Source organism: Lepisma saccharinum, chromosome 11, assembly GCF_977018435.1.
Source record: "Lepisma saccharinum chromosome 11, izLepSacc3.1, whole genome shotgun sequence".
NCBI lineage: Eukaryota > Metazoa > Arthropoda > Insecta > Zygentoma > Lepismatidae > Lepisma > Lepisma saccharinum.
The window spans coordinates 63,829,214-63,847,703 of record NC_139239.1 but is presented as its reverse complement, the minus strand read 5'-3'; the positions used below and the strand labels follow the sequence as shown (position 1 = coordinate 63,847,703).

Genomic DNA, 18,490 nt, shown 5'->3' with positions numbered 1-18,490 from the left:
CCAATCATGTCAAACAAACGTCGACCTTTTCTAAGTGCCTCCTCTTCGTTTAGGCAAGTGAACTCGACGGGACGTAAAATGCAAGGATAATACGTAAATTCTTTTTGCTGACCGAAAATGTATTTTCTGGCAGTCAAGTGCAAAAGGTTCCGAATACAAAACTGGTATAGATTTTCCGGAAGCCTTAAGAAGATAGTGCTAGGTGGTAGACAAGTAGAACATGATATTAGTGGCATGAATTTTAGCACTAAAGTATTCATTTAAGAAGGTTTTGGTTCTGACTTCCTCTGGCAAATGCTTTTTCTAAAAACTGCACTAGGCAGAAATAAGTATTAAGAAAAATGCAGTTGATGTGTTGTTTGTTACCACTCCTGATCAAATGAAGGATGAATTCTCCAGATATATATATATATATATATATATATATATACCGTGCGTCCATTTCGATCTGCAGCCGAGAGATCGGGAGAAGCGTGGCGGGCGGCGCTGGCGGAGATGCCGACATTTGCGGCCTGAAATGCCCGCTTATTTTTATGGACATATGCAGACATTTATATAAATATTGCAAAACGAGCACTAACCTGTGTTATAAGAGTATGGTTTTAATTTTAGTAGCTTAGTGGCTGTATGTGCTGATGATTTTGACACTCCCATCTCCTGTGAAACACGGCGTAGAGGTTTGTTTGGATAACTTTCTAACGCTGCCCCAATTTCATCGAGGAAGCTCACGAAAACCATTGACTTTTAATGGTTTCGTCGGCAGCGTAATCTTGATACAGTGTTGCACATTCGAAACCTCCAAACGATCCCCATCGACACAAAACTCTTTCAAGGATATAAACGTAAGCAGGACGTTGCTGGTCAAAACTATGATTAAAATGTTTTATTATCTGTGACTCTTATCGTCACTTCTAAAGCGTATTTTTTTGTGTATATAATTGCAGAACTTGGATGAATTACAGATGATGAATTGTAACCCAGGTTAGTGCTCGTTTTGCAATATTTATATAAATGTCTGGATATGTCCGTAAAAATAAGCGAGCATTACAGGCCGCAAATGTCGGCATCTCCGCCAGAGCCGCCCGCCACGCTTCTCCCGATCTCTCGGCTGCAGATCGAAATGGACGCACGGTATATATTTAGTGCGGTACATCCGAAAAGTCCAGAATGAGGATAGAATCGGGATGTATAAATCCGTAGACCTCTCAGAAAAGGTCCATATAGTAAATATTTGGATAGATTCCTATAAGCAGGAGTTATTATATTGCTGGTGTGGAATTTAAAGGCATTATTCTAGAAGCACAGAAGCAAGAAGAGTGTTGAGTTTGAAGTGCTATAGGAAAGTACTGTTTCAGTTCATAAAAAAAGAAGGTAAAGTGTTCCCCTGTGCATAGCACCACGCCATGAAGGCGTATAGGGGGTGTGGGGGTAACGCCAGTTCATTGCTTATCGAACCCTAAACCGTTTTCTACAAAGTATTTCTGGAGAAGAAACTAGATATAAGGAAGCCTGCTGTTCTATTAAACCATCATGGAATCAATCATTGCCTGAATTCACTGTTTATTGGTTGTTTAACTATCCTGGATTGTATTCTGTTTTGGATACCACAAACTACGTTCCTTCTGAGCTGTTGTCAAATGAAGAGAAGCCAAGATTGAGTCATTCAATTGTGCAGATAAACTCTATATTTCAATGTTCTTTATGTACTAAAAAAATTTTTCAGAACTTGTAAATTACAATTTCTTCAAAAATTTTCCCCGGACGAGGGGCAATTGTAACGAACCTGAGAGTTTAAGATTTTATATTTATAAGAAGTTAAGATTTTTAAAATGTTTGTTATTTCAAATAATGTTCAAGTTGTCACAGATAATTATACTTAGACTGATACAGTTGTAGTTGCAACTTTTATACATGTTTATAAATACGTCAAAATCTGTTCGTGTTGACGTCACTTTCTAATCTCAGCCGAGGAAGTGAACTAACCTGAATGTTTCTCACCTGACGACAGACTGAGTTTGAAAAACAATTGAAGGTGAAAAATAATAAGAACTTGGAAACGGAGAGAATTGAAGTATAGATTTTGGTTTTTCGAGTTTTCTTCTTGCCGATAAGTTGAAAGTAAACAATTAATTAATTATGTTCTTTGACTTTCGCTTTATGTGAGGGAATATACCAACGTTAGTAGTGAATGTTCTAGTGTTGTACTGGTAAGTGATTATGAAATATACGCGTTTATAAAACTGCGTTTTAACTTTGAAAACAGTGTTGTGTTTTCTTTTCTACCCAGCAAGCCCTGATGATTTGCAGATTCTCATGTTCCCGACTAAAGGAGTAGCGGAGTAACTTTCTGACGACTGGTGTCCAACTGGAGTACGTTGCACGTGATTAGTGTAGCAACGTAGGAACAAAACTACTGCTGCACCAGAAGGGGAGAAAATTACAATTTTTCCACTTCCAACGATCCATATGTTTGCTTCATGGTAAACTATTGTAGACAGCTACAAAAGTTGTCGTACTTGCCCAATCTATGCAAGGAAGTTCCTCTAAAAATAGATTATTTGTTTTAGTATGGGAGAATCAAACACTTGGAAAGTTTCAACTTGTTTTGTTCGTTTTTAAAAATAACCTAGTAACAATCTTAACAGCCATTTAATTTAGCCAACATCTTCATTCAAGTCCGGCTTGGAATTCTCATCAGAGATAATATAAATGACCAAATTATCAAAATCTCTTGTCCCTTGGAAAACATCCAGCTACCACATACGAATCGAAGAATTTATAGTGGCTAGGGCGTATATTGTTTATCTGACCTGCTAATTCACATTGAAAGTAGCGTTGGCGCCATACAGTAAGTTGCCGCAATTTTGCAGCTTATCTTATGGGACTGGAATTAGCCTTTTTGCCCGAAATAAAAAACAAACAACTTATTATGTCTCTTTCTTTCTCTTCGACATTACAGACCTTTGGGTGCGGATTAAGAACCTTATCCCGCGGGGGAAGATGACTTTTGTGTGTTACCTGCTATGATTATTCAATATTTATTTAGAGTTAGACATGTCTGGGAGGGCAATTAATTTTAGGCATCAAGGAAGTTTAACTTTGGACGGAAAAATCAGCAATTCTTTACTCTTATGACTTACTCCTTTATTGTTCGTTTTAGCAGCTTCGGGGGGGGAAGGGGGGTCAGTCTAAAAGTAGGGTAGTCGGGACTAAACCTACAGCGACACTCCCTATAAATTATAATTTTCCAGCTAAATGTAATTTGCCTCCTCATCCCAGCCAGTGATCTATCCACACCCCCAACATCCCCCCAAAATTCCTCAACATTCCTTAGATTTTTCACAAAAGCCCAATTTAGGGTCATTTTGGCTCAAAATTTAGCATTACACCTCCTTAAGAACGAACCTACGCTGTGGGAAATTCTAGATAAATAACTATATCCAAAGTTCTAAATTTATAAAAAATATTCTAATGGAATGACATCTTCATTTCATACAGTAGCCTGTCAGAACATTGAATGTTTGTTATGGTTTATCTAATTTTATGTTTAAAATTTTAACACGTTAATTCTACAGTATTTTCCACCCGGGCCAACTCTGGTCATAACCCCGGTCAACGCTGTCCCCCTTTTGGTCCAGCTCAGTGGCGTGCCCAGGATTTTTGAAAGGGAAGGGTTATGTATACTTTTTCTTGGTAGTCAGCCCTCATTTTGTCATATTTTCCTACCTTTGACGTTCTTTTTTTGGAATACTGGACAAAGGGGGGGTTATAACCCCCATCAACCTCCCCCCCTTCGGGCACGTCACTGGTTCAGCTGTCCTACTAAAAAAGAACGTGAAATGCAGGCCACGGTGGAAATAGAATAGAAGAATTGTACGAATATCCTGGGCAGGTCACTGGATGGGCATTAGGATTGAACTGTGGCCATCAGAGTAAATATACCACAGTGAGTTTGCAATTTTACCACGAACACTTGTTTCAGGACGTGTCTCTCACCTAGTTGAATATTACGTCAGAAAAGAAATGGCCACGTAGCGTGAGATCTCGTATTTTTTCTGAAGTTCCTTCGCATTGACGTAATCTATCCGACTGTTCTTATTACCCCCTCCCTTTCCTCAGTCAGCGCAAAACAAAGATCCATGGAAGATCGGAAGAGTCGCGATGAATACACTGAAACTTCCTATCAGTGTTGCTAACTAGCTGTCACAAAAAGTTACAATATCGAAAACAAATTTGATCGTTGGCCGTGACAGGGAGGTGAGAGAACGAGAAAATAACACGTTGCCTTCGTAAAAGTTACCAGAACAGCATTTGGATGAAATGGAAGAATAACTCGACCGGAGTGGTAGGCCGCAAGAATCTGAACAAACAAGAAATTAAGTCCATACCATTTTCATTTTATTAAGTATTCCAATCCGCCGACCTACGTGGCGTAGTGGTTAGCGCAGCATGCTACGACGCCAGGAGTCCCGGGTTTGTCCCTTCATCAATTTCATCATATCATCATTTGTCCATCGGGGAGACCTTAAGGAAATAAGACCACAAAAGTAAGATTGATACAGGCTAATCAGGCAAGCACGTATCCAGAAATTCCTTTCGGTGGATGCTGAACAACATGTTTTTAAGGGGTATAGATAGAACCTCACAAGTGTATGATTAAGGCCATTTCGTGCCAAAATGGGGGGGGGGGCAACAAAAGCTTACTTTCTCTTGGTAGACAAGGCCTAGCATTAAGAGGCCATAGTGCAGAGGCAAACAAATGGGAGCAACTGTCCCCTAAATAGTAGCCACCGTTTAAGGCTGCCATTTTTATTAGAACGCATTTGTCCGTTTCTTCTCATCAGACATCAAAACATCTATGGTGTTTTTGAGTGTTTTATGAAGCTGTTACACACGCATGGGATGGACAATCCACTCGACAGCGCGAGATTCAAACTGTGGGCTGTGAAGTGGACGCAGACAGCTCTCTGAGATTTTCTCTTTGATTCGAGCCTGAACACTAGTGCTGTGTCTTGGCCTCCCATGTCTATTCACATTCCGGCCTAAGCACTCGCAAGTCTTCAAAATTGTCTGTCACAGCTTCAGCAGTCTTTTCATATATCGGCACAAAACAAAGGAAGTCTTCTCGAACACAGCTGGATCGCGAAATAAATAATGGACAGTGAACACACTTCCGTTCCCAATATATCTAAAGTTTCGTCTCCCTATATGATAAAATGCTCACTCATTTATCTCCAGTCGCGTGCCCAAGGGAGTGTTGGTGGGTCTCCTAACCCCCCTTTGGCCCAGTATTCCTAAAAATAGAAACATCAAAGGCAGAAAAAAATGGCAATATGAGGACTGACTATCGAAAAAAGTATACGTACACCCCCTCCCCTTTCGAGAAACCTGGGTATGCCAGTAGAGCAATGGTACGGTATGCCAGAGACCCCGGTTCGGGTCCTGGTAGAGCCTACAATTCCGCCTAAAATGTCTACATATGCAACATTTTCTTGCTTTTCGGCTATTCCTTTGAGGTAGTTAAGTGTTCGAGTGTTGTCGAACCCAGTTGGCTTAAAAGTCATTTTTATCCCATGGAAGTCTCGGACTGCATACATCAAATTTTGCCCGGGCACAAATAAATCATCACTCAAAATTTTAATTTACAGTTGACCTCTGCAGCTTATTTATTTTTAATAAACCGCTCCAATATCCGGTACTGCTGAAATATTCACTTTAGAGACCTTCGATCTACTCGGCTCATGCCCCGAACTAGCACTACACTGCGGCTCCGAGAGTTCTACAGTCGTCAATGTCTTCAACTTTGGACCCGAACTGGAACTAGAAGTAGACTTCGGTTACGGGAAATTGTGTCACTAGTTCTCTTCATTTTCGAATTACTAACCGATTCTGTTGTACTGATCAACCAGGAAATTGAAGCCAGGTACTTATATCTTCATTATATTCTAGAATGTTTCGCAGATAAAACATTTCGTTAATATCATCAGTAGTTCGACTCTACATCCTATTCAAGAACGTTGCGTCTAGCGCTTTCCAGAGAATAAATAATGCAACGAATCGTCCTACTCGTGGCACTAGCTTTTTGTGCATCTTCCAAATGATGACAAATCTTTACGCAATGATCGCGCTCGCTGCGACAACAACGAAAGCGCAAGAAAAGTTTATGTGCAATATTATTAATAAAAGGGTTGTAGAACATTATCTGTCTTGCCTCGATAATTACTCTCCTTAAATTATGGTCACATTATTCAAGAAGCCAAAAAACTAATTTATCCAGTGCAAACTGTAGAGATATCCTGCGGGGGGCTCGACCCCCTGATCCCCACCTTGGATACGTGCTATTATCAACAACAGGGTTATAGAACAATCTGTCTTGCCTATATAATGATTTCTCTCCTGAAATTTTCGTCACGTTATTTTATTCCACACACAACAAACAAAAAAAAACTAATTTTATCTAGTGTAAACCGAAAATTATCGGGGGGGCTGGAGCCCCTCCCTTGGACACGTGCCTGTGTAAGGGAAAGGGGTAACCCGATATGGCAGTCAAATTTCAACCTCTTTTCCATGTAGAACAGCCTGGACTGCATTTTGCTGACTAACAAAGATCTGGCGTCTGGACACACAGGCAGTATAATCCTCTGTGCTGTGTGGCTTGTGTTGTGCTCTGTCCATGTTTGTTTTTGCTGTCCCTTCTTCATCCATTTCATATTATCGCCATTCATCCCCATCTTCGCGATTAACCAAAAAGTGGCAGAAAAGCGAAGTAAAATAAAACAAACCAATCGATCAATTAAAAAAAGGCACGAATGGCAGTAATATCAGTGTGGGTAAGCTACTCAACGCATTAGAGCCAGTTTAATTTTAAGAAAGTTTGATGATAGCTTAATTTAAACATACACGGAACACCCACTTAACATTTTGTGGCAAAGAAGTTGTGAACACGTACGTGAAATACTTGCAGAAAATTTATCTTGCAGGAGGCAACACTGTTACCAGCTAATCCCAACAACAACTTAAGCCGGAACATCACGCAATAGTCAGCTGATAACAACAACGTCATCGTTCACGTGATACTTCAACCACTTGTTACTTCCTTCTATAAGAGCTGCCTGTAGCAGACTGGGTTATTCAGTTCGTAATTGTTGGAAGTGCATCATAGTTCGTAGCGAAAGCAAGGTATGATTGAAACACCTTCATATATGTACACTGACTGCAATAGTTCACATAGATCACATTTAGTCGCTTTTTTAAGTCTTGTTTCCGTCGGTCTTCTTCCTGGCGAAAGTACGGCCTTTTGCAACACACCCGTTAGCACTCTAGCAGCAGAAAATTTATAAGTGATTATTTGAATGTAGCTACACAGGGAGAAAATTAGAATAATTCTGTATGCATTTAGATATGCTTTGTTTTTCACAACTGGAAACTAATTTTGTGTGAAGTGCTGAGTTGATTAAATTAAACGCCAAGGTCAAAGCTTGTAATTCTGTGAACCATGATGCAGCATATTAGAATTTTCTGGGAAGGTTGGAAAACACTAGAAACGTGCTGATTTTTTTTTTTTTTTTTTTTTAATCCAATGACAACTGTAACGTATACGCGTTTGGTTACAAGCCTAATTGTTTCAAAGTTAAAATTGACCACGATAAGAGAGTGAACCTTCTCGGAAATACGGGCGTTTGTTATTAACTTTTTTTTTTGTAACAAACTACGAAAGTAATGTAGAAGAGAGGAATTACCTGCAAATACTAAACACGTTCAGTAGGATACATATATAATTATTTTCAACTATCACTCTTCTGTTTGTAAGGAATGTAAATGCCCTGACGCTGGTTGTGGTTGCCATTTATTGTGTAAAAGTGAATGAAAACTGCAATGGATATTTTACCATCTGTTAATATTTAAACATCCCCACTGTTGAGTACCTTTCAGCAGCTTGCATCACTTATTAAAATCTGGAAAATTACTTACATGATTTGATAAATTAATCGCAGGTAATCATCTCTGGTGCTAAAATTGATTACTGGATCCAAAAACAGTGTTGCCGACTAGTATTGTCAAATACCACCTGCTAAAGACACAATGTTTCATATTTTCACGAGATTTAATACAAAGCTAGAGGCATCTTTGAAAATTTCTAATACCTCCAAATACTCGTAATACATAGTGTTGTAAACTGTCAACAGCCTGAAACTGCCAAACACGCATGCTAAAGAAAAAAGACTATATCTATCTATCTACATCAATCATAGGCATCTAGAGGGGAGAGCTAAACCCTCCCCTGCCCCCAGAGGGTGAATTTCAAGTGATAATTACATATAACTGGATTCCAATTGAAGTGCTTGGAAATGAATACTTTCAGAGTAAGGCAGTGTTTATTTTGTATCAAATGCACAGTAATAGTGTAGTTTTAAAATTATGTATGTAAAAAAAGTTAACACAAAGGTACCTTGCTAAGTTTGGTTTAATTACAGTGCATGTTGATTGGTTCAATTACTTGTTGGTTAGTTTGTGAATTTATTGTTCATTTTTCTTTTCAGATTAAACATTGAAAAATGCCTGAAGCAGCAAAAGTTGAAATCCCACACTTGGAGAGTGTGGATATGATTACCAAATTGCCTGTAGTTGAACATGTGTGGAACCAGACAACTGATTTGTATGAGAAAGTCAAGGTATGGTATCTTAACTCAGTTCAGTTATTTGTTTACATATATGAAACTTTCTTCCATACCACCTCCAAATATTATTTTATCCAAAAGACTTTACTTCCGGTGATGCAAGATTGGTTATCAGTGGCGGCTCGTGGTGAACCAAAGTGGAGGGGCGACAGCTCACAAATTTGCTCTACTTGTAATGTGAGTCTAATTGATTAATTTCGTATATAACAGCCAACATGATAAGAAATTGATAGATTCGTCTTTACCGAATATCATGTTTTGCACGTTTGCACATATTATGATAAATTAATAATTATTTAACAGTAATGCAAAGATTACGAAAGATGGAAGAAGAAATAGAGTTTTAACAGATTTAGTTGTTTGTTTTTTAACTTAACAGAGGGGAAAATTGATAAGCACAATGATGAATATTTACGTGCATTGAACGTGAAAATTTCTAGTAAAAATGTTACACGAAAAACGTTTCCTGTCCATGACTAATTGATATATGAAATAGGGCAGCAAAGTAAATATCTCACTGGAAAGGTGATATCTGCGTTACCAGAAGCTCAAGCTCTACAGTAAAAACTTCAAACTTACCAGAAATCTTCTTCAGACATGCTTGTTCTAGATTCAAATTCGGTCTAGGCCGGCCTAGGTTTTTTATGTTTATTTTATTCATCTAGACTTCTGGTAGAAAAACTTCGCACCAACAAGTTCTCCACATAGCTCATCGCAACAAACGCACAACTACAGCACACTACCGAAAAAGCTTCACTTTTGCATGGAAAACGAAGAAACAACAAGCAAAGAGAATCGAGTATTCTCTTTGCAACAAGTGTCAATGCTATCTATCTATCGTCTTCCCATGCAGTCTCGGGGTTGCCAGACAATTTTGCCAAATTTTCAGAAATTCGTAGTACACAGGTTCCTGTAGCAGCTCTTGGTGAGTTTAGATGACTAGTTTCTAATTTATTTAACAGCCGGCTTGAAAAGAAATTGTGAAACTTTGTCACACTATCAGGGTTTTTTCAAAACGTGCTAATTAAAACATGTAATTAAATCTAATTTTGTGAGTAACACGAAGCTGTAGCCGACTTCTGTGGCTAGCATACAGCATTGCAAAGCCATGGATCCTGGGTTCGAATCCCGGCCTGGACATGGGTGTTCTTTGTGAGTGCCCTTCCATCATTTAATTATCACTTATCCTCATCGTCGTGATTACCGAAAAGTAGCAGAAAGCAACGGTAAATAACAAATGTCAAGCACCTGTCTGTACTTTTTCAGTTACAGATATTTTCTTTCCTCATTGGAAATTGCATTATTTATTGCTCTATGGAATACAGAATGAGTTCTTTCGACGGTTGGTAATTTTCCTTCTTGTGTTAACTTCATTGCTTCTGGCAACTCTTCATTGTTTACCGTTCTCCGGAGAGAGGGCCAGTTTCGCCTAGGGGGTTGGTTTCGGACGACAAACCCTCCGTCCTCCCAGCCACAGATCCCGCGCGTGTTATTCCGCCAGTTCCCTCGCCTCTTACCCCTCGTGGCCGCGCCTGAGAATGCTCTACGTCTCGTAAGGTGGGAGGACGGCGCCCCGCCAGATTTCTCTCGAAGTTGCGTATTCCCCCGCACGGTGGCCTGCAAACTTCGCAATTGTCGCGGAAGAATGAATACAGAACCGACTAACCAACGATCTATAAGCAACGGAATATTTGTAATTCAGTCAATGTAAAAGATAATATATAAATGTTAAAGTAATGTTTGTTCACTTGTGATTACACACGGCAGTGCGGCGTCCGTATCGTCCTTATGAGCGGCCGCCCCTGTTGGTTATGAATGTATTCTGTCAAAAGCATTGTTATTAGAGTATAATATTCTAGTTATAAAATAATTATGTTATGCTTGGATATAGAAAGAAGCACTGTTGATGGCTTCTTATTTCTAGGCTGCGAGATATTTATGAAAATTATGAAGGTTTGGTATATAGGCTATAGAGTTTTAAAAAGAAAGAAAATCCATAGTAGAGGCAAGATCATGAAAAGTGTTCATTATCAATATTGTTGACTGAAAGGTATGTAATTAAGAAATTTTAATAATTTTCTTATTTTTTATTTCACGTTGAAAGTACTTCTTTCCATGATGACCACTTTAAAGTACTGTAACTTGTTCAAATATCTGTAATGGTATGACTACAGTTTGACCCAGATTTTTGCAGCATTCAGGGTTCCCACTGACCTGGAAATCATACAAAATCTGGAAGAAGTTAGCTTAGATGTAAAAAGGGCATGGAGAGTCCAGGAAATTTTAAAAAAACATTCAAAAACTTGGAAAAATCAGGGAAATCAAATGGTTTTTGCTTGTTAGGATTGGAAGCCGAAAATGTTTTTTCTTAATTCTCAACCATATTTAATAAACTTCCTTAATCTTATTAGCATGTAAAGCTGAAGACTTGAACATCTATATATTAGCACGTTAAAGCATTAAGAATGAACTGGGAAGTTATTTGCACAAACTTGAAAAAGTCATGAAATTTAGTTAAAAAAAATTAGTAGTAACCCTGAGATATTGCATATTGTTATGTTTACTCAGTGTGAAATTTTGTTTTTCAGCTTTCGAACAAAATGGTTGGTTGGACATTGAGCACTGCTGAGTCCACACTTGAGAAAGCCTTGCAACAGGCTGCGCCCATTGCTCAGAAACTGGAACAGCCAATCCGTGCTGTTGATGGAGTTTTGTGTAAAGGAATAACTGCTGTTGAAGATAAGGTTCCTCTTGTAAAACAGCAGCCAAATGAGGTACGGTGGTGAATTCATTCATTCGGTGATTGTTGTGCATATATAGTGAATACTGTTCCAAGTATTGTACTTGTTAATTTTGCTTTTCTAAATTGTAGTTGACGTTTTTTAGATATGAACCCAAAGTGGCTCTTGTATAATTGATGCAAAAATATTAGCATGCTTTTGAGTATACCTTGGGGTGGAAAATATGCAAGGATGTGTTTCATATTGTCTTGAATTCTGTGCCTCACTTTTTTTGTAAATTTATTTGTAATCATTCACACTACATAAATTACTTGCATCATGATTAACATTTTACAAAGATAAAATTGTAATATTTTGAACAGATTTTAAAAAAATATATTACTTTATGTATAATTTTCACTCTGGGAGTAGTGTAAGCTTGTGCAAACATAAATTTAGTAGAAATTAGCAATTTTGTGGCCTCATTTTATGGGCTGTTTTGGAGTATGTGAATAAATGCTGGGCTACACACTTTCTCCATTATAATTTTCTTGTATAAACTTGTCAAACGATCTTAAGCAGGAATGAATCCATACTATGGACAAAACTGGGAATCTATTTGTATACTTAATAGGTGTTTCTAGTATCATGCAAAATAAATTCTGAAGATAAATGAGAACTAATTTTATATTGCTTGTTACTTTCAGATTTATGATGTTGCCAAATCAACCATACAACCGACCATAGAGAAGTTTAGTGTAGTGAGACAACTGAGTACAGAGAAGGTCATTGCAGCAAGGGATTACGGCTGGAACAAAGCAAATGAATATTTGTCTACAGAATATGGACAGATGGCAGTGAGCACTTTGGATGCAACAGCCTTCATTGCCCACCAGTTTCTTGATTACTATTTGCCTCCTAGCAAGGATGATGATGCTCAACAACCTCAAGGTATAGTGATGATCTTTTAACCAAACTATTCTGCATAGAGTGCAGAAGGGTAAGTGGGAAAATGAAGGAATGTCCATTTTTGCACTTTTTCGGGTGCTGTGCTCGTTCTGTTGGTGGTTCTGGGTACTATTTGACGGAGTATTCCATACATGCTGAGATGTCGAAATGTCCATGGAAAAAGTGGCAAAAAGATTGGCGAACTGGTAAAGATCAAGTAATGTCCCAACATTAAAGTGCAGTTTTCTCGAAAAAGCATTTTTGTGACATTCCTTCTTTTCCCCCCTTACCCTTAAGTTAATGTAAACAAAACCACTTGAAAAGTTTTTTTTCTATGTGTTATTTCTGGTGTTACTGTGCTCATGGATATATTGCTCACAGTCAGTACAGCTCTTAATAAAGTCAAACATGTTCAGTATTTTTGAATGGTTTCTCAAAAGCCACATCCTTGACTTCATTCTTACAGTAGCCAGAGAATAGAAATGTGCAATGAAGATATCACATGGCATTTTTTTTTTTTAAAAAAAATCTTCACCTCAAGTGCTCTTTCAGGAGATGAGGGCAAGGAGGAAGTAAGCTTAAATCTCACCAAACAAATCATTAAATGTATATTTAAGAATTTAACTTTGAATCTTCAAATACATCCTGTATTCATATTTTGTGCATGTTGATGAACACTAGCCCTTTTAATAATTAATACTTCGTTGACTTTGTCTTACTGTAGACATCAATAATAATTTTTATTTATTAAGTGAGCGAGGTTCAGCCAAGGGCTTGCTCTGCCACCTAACCCTCAATGCCTTACCAATTTTGGTATTTTTTAGTTTGCAACTTTTTACATGTAAAATAAAGTATTCAACTGTTCTGAACTGAAAATTCTTTAAAAAATTGCATGTTTGCAAATTGTCCAGTATTTTATTAATTTTTAGTCAATTTCTCATGTTAATTTCAATTCCAATCTCTCACCTTGCATAAAATTCAATGAACATGGTAATGAATAATTCTTTAAATTATCTTACTCGAATCTTGAATTTCCATTGTGCGCAACAAATTTCAGTATATGCAGGGCATGTAATGTCATCAGTTTGATCATTTAAGTACAGATAAGAATTTTCTTAGTTCATTAAACACCACCTGTTATATTGTGTGAATTATATTTATTCAGTTGTTGAAAATTTATTTCTTTGCAGAGGAAGAAAGTGTTAAAAAACCTGTGGAAAGTGATCAAGTGGCTCATACAGTTGAAGTGGTTGGGAAGTTGTCAAACAAGATCAGACGCAGAGTCTACGCAGCATTAACTCTCCAGATGAGGGGACTAAAGAAGCAAAGTGATGAGACAATCTCTTCACTTACAAGTGTAATGGACATTGTAAGTAACATTACCCTCATCCCCTCTAAATTTTTCGAAGTTATGTCAATAAGAAACTAAAAATTTCCATCACTGTTCCTTTTCTTGTAGTTAATCTTCCCCTTTTGACAAACCCATGTGTGCAGTGTATAGAAAGTGAAACTTGTACTGTATTTATTCAGTCCAAATGAAAGATGGGCATGATAAACTTTCAGGAACTGAGAAGTGCTGGCCAAAATTAGAACTTATATTTATTTTGCATCCAAGCCTACAACAAATACAAATTAAAATTAAGAGTATTGGGAACAGTGTAGAAGAGGAATCTAATCTGATTTAACCTCACCAAATGGCTGCATCAAATCTGTAACAGTACTTGAAAGCAAATTCTCATTTCTCTGAAACTATAGATGGTATTTTTTTATTTTTTTTGTTGATATATGTATGAAATGAAATGACATTGAAAATCTAGTTTCATTAGTCTGTGTATTTTAGTCTTAGCTTCTCAAATTCACGGAGATGGTTTAAGATATCTTAGAATGATAACTGTTCATCCAAGTTGAAGTTTGCTTTATTTTGGATGGAATTACTAGGGTTTTCACAGTGCAATGTTGAATTCAATCTTGACACAAGTGTAATTAGATAAAGGTAAAGCATAATTTACTCAAGAAATTCTTTTTGGGGAGCTCCTGAGACACACATTAAATTGATGTGAATAGGAAAATTTCAAAATAGTAGTTCTAAGTATAGTTCAAATTGTCCCATAGTTTATCATGAACAAATTTAATGTAATATGCAGTAACAAAAGTAGGATTGCCAGCTATTTCTAAGCAGGCTATTGGTGTAGCAATGCACTACATAACCTAGTTATGTGAATTTATGCACTGCAAGAGACTAGTCTGAGAAAATGTTACTTCAAATACATTTTTTTTAAATTTTAAAGTGTTCATCCACCCTTTTGACCACTTCAAAGCCTTCCCACAAGGGAAAAAAAAAACAACCCTGGGTGTCTACAGTAAATATCTTTTCTTCTACATATTTTTTGTGATAGCACGGTATATTTGAAAAGCTAGAGCAGCTTGAAAACCTCTATTCTGACTGTCCACTAAAGGTTCAAATTAATGCATGTAGAAGGTTGAACATTTATACTAATGCTTTATAAGATCAGAATTATATAAATACAAGAACTACTACATATCATTCTTATACTCAGTCGATACCTATTCTTAAAAATTTTGCATGTATCTTGCAGTTGGCAAAGTTCAATGTAGATCCTAAGTTGCTCTCCGACAAGGTGAGTGCCCTGTGGGTGGAGCTGAACAAGGAAGAGGGAAATGAAGAAGCCGCAACACTGGAACAGAAGTCGCTCTTTGTTGCAAGGAAGCTTACTAAAGGCGTTCTCAACTTTTGCAACCAAGCTCAGAGTAACCTCAACATGCTCCCATCACATTTGAAATCTCAAATAGATGTTGCAGCAGAATATGCAAGGAACTTGTACACAAGTCTGAAGGTAAATGTGATTATAGACTTTGTATGGTTTCATTGGGTAAACTTGCAGGATTGATTTTCCAGTAATGGGGAAAATAATTGAAACTACCAGTACGTGCTGATAATTTGCATATTAGTTTATTGGTTTTAAATATGCGTACACATTTCTAAATTTAGTTTTTTATAGATGCCAAAATAGTCTTGATAATATAGAAGGTGGATGGATCATTGAAATTCATGAAATCTATGCCATTTTCTCAACTGTCTGGCTGCATTCTGTTACCAGCACCTGGCATCAATTATACCAGCCTGCGAGAGGTTCATTGGATTCAATGGTTGATCAGTTCATCCAGTGCTTGAAGTGGAAATTGTTAGGTGGGGTGGATGTTTGCTTGAGCCTTAAAGCTAGCTGGAAGGGGAATGCTCCTATGCTTTAACATGAACAATATTACAATTGGGGAGTTTTGTGTAATTTTTCCTAGATTTGGGGGGGGGGGGGGATACCATCTCCTTACATCTTCCCCCCACTCAAGCACAGAGTTAATACTTATTATATTGTCAGATATCATTCGTATCTTTGTATATTTGTGAATTGTTTGCCACCCAAATAACATGTAATTTGGTGATACCTATGGGAGCTGTTTAACTTCAATTTAAATGCAACTTAATTTTCATTCAAACTAAGTTTTGGGCTACTTACGGCAGTCATCAGGATCTGGTTTTAGTAAGAATTTGTCTCCGGTTTGAATAGCAATAAGTTTGATTTTGAGATCCACTTTGAGGAAAGTTAATTTTTTTTTCTGCAATATTTAGTCTTAACGTGCTTTCTTAAATTTATAATGAAAAGCTAAAGATGTAGTTCTTCACTTTCATCAGTATACCTTCTTCAAAAAATAGTTACTTGTGTTCTTAATTGTAATTTGTATTGTCTTCTAGGGCTCAAACTACCAGGAACTGTCTGAAACCTTGGTTTTCCAATTGAAGAACCAGGCGTCCAGAATACAATCAATTGTGAAAGATGTTAATAGTTTTGCAGTACAGTGTCTGGTAAGTAATGTTTGTATTTTTAAGTTTCAGTTAACTTGGCAAATATAACATACATACTTTTTAAAAAATGAAGAATGTAATCAGATGATTTTTTTGAGATCTCTATTTTCTTGCTTTTGTCAATAAAATTGTTCATATACTGTACAGAAGTTTTGTAAACATGCAGAGCAATTTCCTTTCACACAAACCTTTTCAACTTTTCAGAAAAAAATGCAATAATAATTTCATTAGCATTTGATGGACAATACTCGGACCAGGTTTGGTCTTGTGAAATTAATAAAATTGACGTACAAATATACTTACTTTGTCATACTGCTTTAACTTTATTTATAACAATATTAAAAAGGTCTAAACGTTTTTCAAGTAGCTTTATAAATGGAGAATATCCGAATAATGGTGCACTCTAATTTAATGTCAACATTTTCTGTAGTTTCATTGGTAAAGTTCATGGGTGGCCACATATTTTTTCCCCCAGGGAGGGACAAATAAGATTTTTTCCCAGGGGGAGAGGTAGCAAACAAGACATAATTTTCCCATAATATTGTTGCCTCCTCAGAAAACAGACCTTCATTTGGAGTTATAGGTTTCCTGCTATGCTCACATATTCATTACTCAAAGTGAAAATTTTTAGACACGTGGTCCCACTGCCACCCATCTCTATATCTGTGGTGATGCTGTTCTGCACTAAACATTGGACAGTACTAGAGGAAAAAGCCTATAGCTTATATATATATACAGTATATATATATAATTACACACATATACCAGCATGTTAAAAACATGTTTAATTGCGGTTTCCAAATGATTTGAGCCGCAAGCCTGTAGCTTGAATTTATTTCCATTTTTGCACTGTATCGATCTACATTAAATAAGGAAATTTCACGTAGTACATCTGAATTACTTTTTTTCATAAAGTACATTGACATTTCATTTGTCAGCTTTGTTATTCATATGGAGTTGGATTTGAGATTTTCATTGAACAGTTAATATTTTAAAATCTTCATATATATAGTAAAATTATGAAGAAATGCAATAATAGTTTATTATCTTTCAGGAAACTCTAGTGGCTAAAGCAAATGCATGGGTGGAACCTGATCCTTCAAGTGAAAATAAAACGCACAAGACACCTGTACAGTGTGCTATAGCAAATGAACCTGCTGTTCCAAAGGTTAAAAAGGCTAAAATTACTACAGAACCGAAGAAAGAGGTTTCTCCCGATTTACCAGTTGCAAGTCAAGAGAGCAGTTCAGAAACTATTCCCAAGGAGATAGATTCTGAAAAAGTGTCCAAGAAAGATGTCTGAATTGTATTATGATTTTTTTTTAAATTTGAATATTTATATGCAATTTAATTTTTACATAGTATTTGTGCAAGTATAAATGTATTTAAAAATGCTCTGGAATGTAATATTTTCACAATTTCTATATTAAACTTGTCAAAATATTTCATGTTTATTATTTTTTTTAAAATGTAAAATGTACTTTGTCCTAATTGCATATTTTAAACTTAACAACAGTCTGCGATACAGCCGATTCCTAGGTGCAGGGTCTTGAGTGTATAATATACCTACCATGTGAAAGGTCCATAACCAAAATTGTGAAGTGGTCTGGAAAAAAAAAAGTAGGCCTATCAGACAATAGTCCTATGTAATGTAATGAGTGGTTTCATTGCACAATAGAAAACTACCCTTTTACAGGCTGACCTCTTAATCAGCGAAAAGCGGGGAGTAGAAGCCCTGAAGATTAATTTCTCATTATATTACAACTTATTATAAGATATTTTTAATCTTGCTAAGGAAGTAAAATTACTTACCACTATACATTATATAAATTAGATATATTTGTAGGATTCCCAGAGCCCTTCCACTGGCTACATGCCTGACCTGTACAATTGTCTTTTACCCCATACACTTGCAGACTTTTTGCATCACTTTCTTGTGGACCATTTACACGAGGCCAATTGTGAAGACATTCCACTAAGCCAATCCAATAACTACTGGCGCCGAAAACTTGGAAACCATTGTAATTTAGTGGCGTGGCTTGAGACAATGGCTGGAGACATTCCATTCACATGAATTGCCTCTATTCACATGATGCCAATGTTGGATTGGCTTAGTGGAATGTCTTCACAATTGGCCTTGTGTAAATGGTCCATTGCTTTGGATAACTGCAATGATATTGAACATTTGTTACATGGAACTGAAGAAATCCTCACAAAACAAGATATTGTCATCTACAATATGCTGTGGAGAGAGCCAAAGATTG

General features: G+C 36.9%; 1 protein-coding gene across 1 annotated transcript; it reads left to right on the top strand.

The window, feature by feature from the left end:
* The first annotated feature begins 7,029 nt into the window (after positions 1–7,029).
* LOC145994862 (lipid storage droplets surface-binding protein 2-like) lies at positions 7,030–17,664 on the top strand. The gene is made up of 8 exons (XM_083131265.1): positions 7,030–7,179; positions 8,541–8,672; positions 11,267–11,452; positions 12,106–12,349; positions 13,537–13,715; positions 14,944–15,201; positions 16,116–16,226; positions 17,281–17,664. The coding sequence occupies exons 2-8, from the start codon at positions 8,556–8,558 to the stop codon at positions 17,527–17,529; spliced, it is 1,344 nt and encodes a 447-aa protein (XP_082987391.1). The 5' UTR covers positions 7,030–7,179; positions 8,541–8,555; the 3' UTR covers positions 17,530–17,664.
* The last annotated feature ends 826 nt before the right edge of the window (positions 17,665–18,490 follow it).

Coding starts and splice junctions, on each gene's coding strand:
- LOC145994862 (XM_083131265.1), top strand. CDS start 8,556: ATGCCTGAAGCAGCAAAAGTTGAAATCCCACACTTGGAGAGTGTGGAT. Junction 11,453..12,105: donor TAAAACAGCAGCCAAATGAG/GTACGGTGGTGA, acceptor TGTTACTTTCAG/ATTTATGATGTTGCCAAATC. Junction 13,716..14,943: donor TTACAAGTGTAATGGACATT/GTAAGTAACATT, acceptor TGTATCTTGCAG/TTGGCAAAGTTCAATGTAGA.